The 9439-nt window shown below is 41.7% G+C and overlaps 1 protein-coding gene across 3 annotated transcripts in view; it reads left to right on the top strand.

Moving 5' to 3' along the window:
• LOC116840789 (protein nervous wreck) overlaps positions 1-8492 on the top strand; it is a 9149-nt gene extending 657 nt beyond the window's left edge. For 2 of the 3 annotated variants that reach the window (XM_032807989.1, XM_032807979.1), the window contains exons 2-22: positions 42-139; positions 930-975; positions 1195-1280; positions 1599-1743; positions 1871-2007; positions 2550-2613; positions 2699-2827; positions 2984-3106; positions 3192-3295; positions 3514-3658; positions 3806-3883; positions 3967-4018; positions 4095-4198; positions 4332-4488; positions 4672-4841; positions 4942-5260; positions 5376-5590; positions 5718-5811; positions 6065-6187; positions 6522-6553; positions 6783-8492. In XM_032807989.1, coding sequence (XP_032663880.1) covers positions 42-139; positions 930-975; positions 1195-1280; positions 1599-1743; positions 1871-2007; positions 2550-2613; positions 2699-2827; positions 2984-3106; positions 3192-3295; positions 3514-3658; positions 3806-3883; positions 3967-4018; positions 4095-4198; positions 4332-4488; positions 4672-4841; positions 4942-5260; positions 5376-5590; positions 5718-5811; positions 6065-6187; positions 6522-6553; positions 6783-7352 — 2991 coding nt within the window. In that variant the 3' untranslated portion in view covers positions 7353-8492. The remainder of the gene's footprint in view (positions 1-41; positions 140-929; positions 976-1194; positions 1281-1598; positions 1744-1870; positions 2008-2549; positions 2614-2698; positions 2828-2983; positions 3107-3191; positions 3296-3513; positions 3659-3805; positions 3884-3966; positions 4019-4094; positions 4199-4331; positions 4489-4671; positions 4842-4941; positions 5261-5375; positions 5591-5717; positions 5812-6064; positions 6188-6521; positions 6554-6782) is intronic. The other variant, XM_032807996.1, reaches the window with a different exon arrangement.
• Positions 8493-9439: the final 947 nt, after the last annotated feature.

A 9439-nucleotide genomic window follows, 5' to 3' on the forward strand; every position in this document is an offset into this window, starting at 1 on the left:
CGTTGATTTAATTTATTCGTTTTTGTGTGTACGATCGCAAGGGGAACTTCGCAAAATTCCTGAAGAATGTGCATACAGAGCAAGCGGCAAAGTTGCAGGCGAAAAACCAACACGAATGCGACCTTCTGGAGGACATACGGTGAGTCTCACTCATTGGAAGACAACTAGACATTAATCCTAGCTACATTAATATTTCACTAACTAGCTATTACACGCAGCGTACCTCAAGCGCACCTCGTTCTAATGAGACTTTCAGAAATTTATTTTACGGCGTACGGTATCGATAATTGATTCTCACGTCTATAAATTGTCTTTTTAATAACTGAAGAATTTCGCGCTGTAGTAGTTGAGTTTAATAAGTCATCCTTATAGCTTATAGATCGGTTTTTGTGCGCTATGAGCAAGAGGAGATTACTCTTACAACCTGAGAGCCATTTTCGCGTGCCATGTCAGAAAATTGCTCTTGGGGCTTAGGAATTATGTTTACGTGATAACGACACGAGAATATGATAACGTTACGGAAATTGATGCAGAAGTGGTATGAGCTTATGACATGAGAGAGAAATAATGATGTGAGTGATGAAAATTGGCAAAATTTTCCATCTGATTGGACGGAGCGACGTTCACACTGTATTGAATATGCAACCATTCCGTCAACATATACGAGACCAGGAAGTTACGTTACGTTGATTCTTGCTTTATATTGAAATCAAAGAATGCCACCCACACATTATATGCGTCAAAACACAGTGCAAAGTGGTTCTTTGTTTAATTGAATCGAGAAATCCGTCACTTTAATTGACCCGCATTATTATCCCTCTCTTCTATCCGAAAAGTTATCCAATAATTCAAATCACTGAGAAAAGGATGAAGAGAGAAAGAGAGGAATAAAGTAAATAAAATAAATGGATGTTTCCATTTCTTTTCAGTAATTTCACAATAAAAAAGTCCGCTATTGAGAAATCTTATTCCGAGGTAAGCAGTTTCCCTATCACCCAATAGTAGTGTCAATAATTTATATAGTTAAAACATTCCTAATATGTTTATAATAAAATAATAATAATTATATAATTCATAAAAATTAGTATACCCCCCTATTTTTTATAATTAGGTCAATACAATATTATACAAATTTCTGGCTCGTAATTATTTCAATTATTAGAAATTATCGATGACGATGATGTCGCTTTTCAGGCGCTGCTCAAAATATCGTCCGCGTATTTGAACAAAAAGATACCCAACATTCCGGACCTTAAAGTCGATGGAGCCGAAGAAAAATGGTAATTGCAAAACGTACATATGACAGAATTGAAATAATAAACAGAGATATGACCAATGATAGGATTGCGTCAAAATGAGTAAAACGAGCATTGAGACCGGTGCAAAAAAATATGTCGCGAATCGTAATATCTTGTGGAGTTCAATTGTCGCGAGATCTGTTTCTCGCGCTGTGCCGCGCGAAAATAAACTTTGCATTTGATGGTCCGCGTTTCGTAAGGTTCAGTTTCGACTCACAAAGTAATCGTATCGGTTTCAATGGCTCGTCATCGATCGAGGAAGTTTGCCAAGCATTGGCGACGAATGGCGAACGGTTGTAGGAACATGTGGAACGTATGGCGAACAGTGCTCGAGGAAAACGAGAAACTGGCACGCGCGCGCCTCGCCGCCGTCGAGGTCTTCCAGCAGCAGATCGCTGATGACGCCAAGAGCCTCAAGATACATAAGATGCAAATTTCCAAAAAGGTATATTCGCGCTCGCGGACTGCTCCTGCATTAGAAAAGAATATGCAATGTCGAAAAAGGACGTCTGACTTTAGCGATACGTGATGATATTCAGACAGAGGAACATTTTCGATAATTCGATTTCCAGGCAATCGACCAATTACTAATAGTACAAAAGGAGCTGCAGACCTGCGTGCAGGACGTGGACAAAACTAAGAAATTCTACTTTGACGAAGAACACAGTGCACACGATGTACGCGACAAAGCAAAGGACATCGAGGAGAAGTGCGTAGTCTGTTTCCAGTATTTAAGTCCCAGGTAGCAAGGTGATGTCTAAAGACGTCATTAAGACGTCATTTAAACGTCATAAGCGTCTTAATGACATCTTAATGATGTCTTTAGACGTTACCTTGCTACCTGGGATCTAATGTCACCAAAAAATTCTTACTAGTATTTTTTAACGGTACTCTTGAATTTTCGCAAGAATTCCACGTTATTGCTTTCAAATTAAACAGTTAAATTCATCGATTTTCAGTGTTGACATGTTTGAATAATTTGATAATACATTGGCTAACATTTGATCGAGTTTACTTATCTCCAGAAGTTATCCGTCGAGATTTGTGGAATTATTGGCGAGTACCGAAGCACCAGGAATTTCTGAATCAACTCACCAATGGTTATAGTCGGGATTTCTTTCTTTTTCGAAGATCGATCGGCTAATTTGAAGAAGTTTCTTTTTTTACGCACTGTATACATTGGCTGACTATATACGAGCTGGCTACGTAATTGCGAGCGCAAAATAATTCATGTGCGATCGATTCTTTCAGATTGAAGAAGAAGAAAGGCTCCTTCTTCCAGTCGATAACGTCACTGCAGAAGAACAGCGCCAAGGTACACGTCCAAATCCTCTGATATATGATAATCCTTTCACGATAGGGCTAATCAGGAAAGATTATTTATTTTCTTCCGCGTCCAGGTAAGCTCGAAACGAGACGCCCTGGAGGAGAAGTCCACCGGAGCGCGCAACGATTACATGCTCAGCCTCGCCGCCGCAAACGCCCACCAGAACCGCTACTTTGTGATCGACCTTCAGAGCACTATGCAGGTAAGTATCCGATATTACTCGATAAGTAGACATAAAGATATGAAAGAAGCAATGAACTACGCGGAACATAAACCGCGAATAGTACGATAACGAGGCTAAGAAGAGTTTTATCTGGTCATCAATTGCTTCATCTAACGTCGTCGTCGTCTCTTTTAGTACCTGGAGCAAGGAGTTTATGACAAGGTGGCAGAGTACTTGACTCTCATGGGTCGTACGGAACTGCTCACATGCGTGGCCACGCAGAATAGCTTTGGCAAAATACGTGACCAAGCGCAGCAGGTACGTCCTCTTAAAGGTATTCTACATAGAAAAAAGATTATTTAAGAAGATTATCGATTAACGAATGTTAAATGTTGCTTTGCAGCTTACCAGAGAATACAATATTCAGTGTTGTTGTTTATACTACCCAGTCTTAAAGCAACACATCCAGTATGAATTCGAGCCGTGTGATCATGACCCGGTAGAAAGGTAGGCGAATCGTCTGTATCGCATAATCTGTATTTAGATCTACTTCTATTTACGATGACGCTATGTTCAGTTTATATCGCCTTCTCTCTACTTGCACTTTTCCGTACTTATATCGCGAGAAACTTGCGAGATTTCGATTAAATCCCGAGAGAAACACAGGACGCTATTCGACGGAGAAGAATTTAAAAAAATCACACAGTTATCTCTGCAAAACTCAGGATAACCGCCGATCACGCGGCGGCATCCGCTCTGGGCAAAGAGGCACGTCGCTGGTCGACGAGAATCGCCCGCGAAGTCAGCAGCATTCGCGAGAACAACCGAAAGATACAGGCGATGCTACAACTTAGAGAGGCCGGCCAAAAGGTACGTGGTTCGATTATTCTGAACAAATAATTTATATCCAATTATTTACACGAATGTGTAAATATATACGTGTTATACGTGTAAAAACTATACACTAAGAAAGAAGAATCTTAGTTTTAAGTTTGTTCTTTCTTATTCTGTTATCAGACTGATCCGAATGATCCTAATGGTCCAGATTTAGAAACTAAGATCGATGAGTTGAAGCATGCTATTCGACGCGCAGAGGTGAGACTTTTATATATATGCATATATTGCGTCATATTATATATTCATTATACATATTCTGTACTTTTCTGCCGTTCATACAGACTGCAAAACTTAAAGCAGAAGCAAGGATAGAGTGTCTCCGACACGGTGGAGGTTCGTAACATTCACCGTTTAATATTACGATTGTATTAATTATCTTATGTATATTTTTTTTCTTATCCTTTTCCAGTGAACGTGGACGAATTCTTGCAAGAGGCCGAGACGCTCAGTGTTCAGGACATGCCGCGTTCGGCCAGTTCCTTATCTGTTAGAACAGACGCATCTGGTGCCGCGGTGAGTTCATTCAAGAGCAAAAATATATTCTGTAAAATAAAAAAAAAATATATATAAGATAAAAATTATAGAGATAAGGAACTTGGTGTACCTTTAATATTAATTTCCACACGTATCTGAAATTCCTTCGCAGGAGCATCCGTCCTCAGATTCATTCTACGACAGCGATGGTGATGGCGGCAGCGACCTGACAACCGTTGAACGCCCTGGAAGCGGAAGGAACGTTCCACAGCAGGAGGAGGAAGTTGCCACTGATGAGAGACAGAGGCACGACAGCGCCGAGGTAGATGGTACGTGACAGATTTTTCAATCTATTTAAATGAAACAAAATCTAAAGTCTAGAATTACGTAAGAATTTATTTTATTTAAAGTTTTAGTGTATATATAATTTTGTTAAATTATATATATAATTTTTGTATTTATGACGAAAAAAAATGTTTTGAGAAAATATAACATTATCTATCTTTTGGTAGCATTATTGGAGCAAGAGAAACAACGAATAGAAGAGTTGACGGCAGGTTGGGACGATCCCACGGCGGTGGACTGGGACAACGAAGAGAAGGAGGAACAAGAGACGCGCGGGACGCCGGAAATGATCTCCAGCCAGCCCACCTACAAGTGCACTGCTCTCTATTCATATACAGTAAGCTGTTCAACGGAATACTGAAAGTAGAATGCAGTGTCCCATTTCGTTATCAGGCTCTTGCTTTGTTATTATCATTGTCATTATTTGATTTCACCAGGCGCAAAATCCAGACGAACTGTCGATTGTGGAGAGTGAACAGCTGGATGTAGTCGGAGAGGGCGATGGTGATGGTTGGTTGAAGGCGCGCAATTATCGAGGCGAAGAAGGTTTCGTGCCGCAGAACTATTTGGACGTGGAACGTGAGCCGGAAGGACCAACCTCCGGCGGTCTTACTTCACAAGGCCCGGTGGGCCTAGTCCAGCAGATTTCCTTCTCGTCCGTCGATTACACCATCGACGATCACGACGCCGTTGATCCTGACGCGAGTCTGCACAACGCCATCGCTGCCGACACCATTGTACAAAATCACATCGGAGGTATGAAAGTGAAACTTGAAAACATGAATACACATAACTGCAATACAATTCACTAGACATATCTCGTCATATCTGTATATATTTTTATATTAATATAAATTTGGCCCACTGCCAGAGGTGGAGCAGTATTGCATCGCGCTATACGACTACGATGCGACTTGCGACGAAGAGCTGAGCTTCCTCGAAGGCGACATCGTCCGGGTGTTGCATAAGGAGCCGCACGAAGTGGATGACGGTTGGTGGGAAGGAGAACTACGGGACCAGCGAGGTCTCTTCCCGTCTCTTATCGTGGAACCTTGCGGACACGATGGTGCTCCTCTGACTCCACAGGTAAGGAAGGTCAACTCCTTTGCATCGTATATTACGATGTTCTATAAATTTTCCTAGAGACAATGTAGGAGCTTTTTCTTAGTAAATTTGGTCACTATAAAGGTAAAATAACATATATGTTCATCAGGACGATGTAACACCACCGAGTTCCGCACCTCCTGTCTTCACTCCGCCGGAAGTGCCAGAGTTTTTGTTAGCCGATGAACTCACTCAGATCGATGGTAATTGTATGACCAATTTAATACAATATCTTGTGTATGAAAAATATTGTTATAAAAATACTATCTTTTACTTCAAGGAAAAAACGATAAATACCAATTATTTAGCTATCTTAACGGATTTCATCTCTATCCTTGCATAAGTACAGTTTAAATGTCTTTCGATGTCTTTTTATAGGTATATTTTCAAGGTTGGTTTAGATTTATCTCTTAACACTCCTATGCCCTCTTTTAATGTAAAATTACATGGCCGTAGAATCGCAAGAAGAGAAGCCGATGGTGAATGGTGAGAGCGGTTTTGTGATAAACTTATCCAAGGACCAAAAGGACCATTACGGCTCGCAGTTCGAGGATATACCGGAGGCGCCCGGTATATTAGGTGAGAAAATGGGGTATCGATTATTTAAAGAATCTACTCCTAAGAGGTAATGCAGTAATGGCGGGACACTGTTGGTATACTGTGCGTGCACATATCGCTGCTTTAATATAACATTAAAAGATATTAAATAATGAAACTTTAATATTATATATTTTGATAATTTTGACAAGGTAGCCGCGTATTTTCTATATAATTTGATTCATCTCGCTGATTAAAATTATTTCACGGTATGAAGTTAGAGCAGCGATATAGTTGAAGTTAGTGTAGATACGTACTATTTGTTATTATTTACCCGCATATTTTAATCTATGAAATACTATGACTTGCTGCGCAGTCGTGGAGATATCAGATGAGTCGGGCGATAAGGTAAATTGTGGCGTAGTGTGAGCGGTGAAGGAGGCGTTTAACGCGTATCGAATAGGGTGGATTCCTCTTCCATAATGGAAATCGTATGAACGACTTTCTCGCTTATTTCTCATTTGCAGTGATGATGAAAATGTTTTTATCCAGAAGAGGAGTTTAGCGGAATCCGATGCGCGTTACACACGCTGTTTACGTAAATTCGCTGACGAGGGAAATTCCGTTTCGTTCGCAGGCGGAAAAGACAGAAGACTCCAAAGTCGGTGAAACTGATGCGGAACAGGACGAATTCGGCCTGGGAGTGGCACAAATCGTCATAACAGCGGCTACACCAATGGAGGATGTCGAGCATCCATTCCCGGGTGCCGAGGAGGCCCCGGAAGACCCGGTGAAATCCACCGAGAGTTCTGAGGCCGACCAGGAGGCTTCCAGCGTCGCTTCGGATCCCAACGAGAGCGAGTGCAAGGAAGAGGAGGAAGCCACCGTGATTCTAGACGAGAAGGAGGGCGATGAAGGGGAAGAGAAGTCTACGATCGACGAGCTTCCAGCGGATTCCGCACCGTTCCCGATCAGCAGTAGTTCCGGTAGCGAGGCGGACTCTACCGCCTCTGGTCCTAGCACGAACGAAAACTCTCAGTCGCGTGGAACGGTAGTGGAGGTGACGGAGGAGGGCGAGGCGGAGGAGGAGGGAGAGGAGATGCCGGTAGGCGGGAAGATGCTGGTTGGTGGACGAGCCAGCATCCCTGACGAGCTGCAGCCGGACCAGCTGGAGAAACTACAGAGCTTGAAAGAGTCGAATGCCTAGGGTCCCAGCTGACCGGGCCGCGGCAGCGGGCCCGGCAGGCTCCTCGCCCTGCCCCAAGGCCACCCCGACCACTTCCGCCACCTGCTGGACTTCTGGCGCGCACCGGACGTCCTCGCCAGAAAGGACTAAGGACTTCTCTAGAACAAAGAAAAGACTCTGAGACTGACGAGAAGCACACTGATCAGTGACAGAGATGAAGACGATCATTCTTGTGGCTGTCCCGTCTCCGGAGAGTAGCTTTCTTAGCGTCCAATACAGGAATAATCGCGCTTGCGACTGCCCCTCTTTGGAGTAAGGGATGTTAATAGGAATCCAGAAGAAACGTGAATTAGTTAGTGTTCAGAGTAAAGATCGTCGAGTTCGAATCAATCCTGAGGCGACACGCGTTAGGTCTGGAAGAGGGCTCGTTGAAACTGTCAGGATCGACAGAAAAACTATAGAGTAAAAGGGGTTGATACACGAGACGATCTATCGGATGGACATTCAACATTGCGATAATCTGTTGTCGAGTTGCAAAGCTATCTATTAGGTAGATCACCACGTTAATCTATTTATCTAGCACAATAATAATTGATTTCAACGAGAAGCGAGAGGATTAAGTGTACCCGAGGCCGGGACAGCCGCAACGAGTGGATAACACAATATTCATGGTCACCAAGAGATTCTATGCGAGACTTTATATAACGTCGCATCGAGACTTAAAGGATTCAACAGGCGACAGCGGTTTGACCCGTTCTCCTCGAGATCTCATGAAAAACGATTAACTAAATTTTCTCAATTTCGAGATCAAAGTCTCGTAAATCCTCGGGGAAACGGCTCGGGCCACTGTCGGTGCATCAGATCTTTTATTTCTATGTCGACCTATTAATATAAAAAAAAACTTGAAAATGCAGGATCGTCGACTGTCCTGTTAATTGGGATAGTTAATCTCGGGTCGGTTGAAGACCTATCTAGCGAATTTGACGATGGAGGGAGAACGAGCGATTGTAGGAAACGATGTACAGTGCGAATATGTACGGAAGAGAGAATTGTCGATACCTGTCGATACTAGAAGGCTGTAAAGCGACGACGACACCTGCACAACGGTCGTCGGTGTATATTTCAAAAGAATTACACTGGTGTTGCATGTAAAAAAGCAAACTACTGCCTGTTTTGAAAACCTATCTCTCTCTCTCTCTCTCCTTATTGATTTAACGAAACATAAAGAACTTAATTACTCACATTATCCTTAATTATTTAAATTCCACAGAGAACATTGAAACGTATAATTCAAGCCATACGAATTTTTATCTCTCAGTAATAGATAAAGAAAATAATAAGAAATTTAACCCGACGTTAGGTTGCGCTTTTGAAAAATAACATTTAGGCAGTCACGGAATATATTATTTGAAAGTGAATCTTATCTAACCAAAGTTACCTTTGATCGTTCGTTGAATTTTCCGCTGAATGATGCTACTAAAAAATAGGAAGATTATCTAATTCGTTGTTGATTCGCATCATTTGAAAATAAATGTTTAACTTATCGTTGAATTATACTTTGACCTCAACTTTTTATTAAAGATGGTGGTGGCTCCTAACAATAATTTAGGGATTTAAAAAAGCATCGAATCTTTCAGCTTATAGCGAATTCGGTTGCTTGCACTAGTGCGCACTCAATGCGTATTAAGGCTTGTTTATAGTATGTTATATTTAAAGATTGTCTTAAATAAATTCTCAAATATGTTTAACTAGTAATACAATATGTACAACATCCGTACGAATCATTTTATTAGCTAAAATGTTTTTAAATGTGTATTTAAGACATGATCTTAAATATAAGAATGTACTGTAAACACCGCGCACTTAGTGCGTCAGTGCATACTAGTGCAAGCTACTGAATTCACTATAGACTCGAACCTTATTTGACAATCGATACTTCTCGAACTTCTTAAGTATGGGTGAGTTTTTTAATCATCGATGGATCCATCGCATGGTGCGTAAATAAAGCGTTTTATTCATCGATGAATTAAAAAACTCGCCCTTTAACTTCTCAGGTTCTTACGTCATATGGAATTTCAGCAGCAAAATGGCGTTGGGGGGGGGGGGGG

Source organism: Odontomachus brunneus, unplaced genomic scaffold (genome assembly GCF_010583005.1).
Source record: "Odontomachus brunneus isolate Ranch 3 - 2012 unplaced genomic scaffold, Obru_v1 Obru_scaffold_002, whole genome shotgun sequence".
NCBI classification, from domain to species: Eukaryota; Metazoa; Arthropoda; class Insecta; order Hymenoptera; family Formicidae; genus Odontomachus; species Odontomachus brunneus.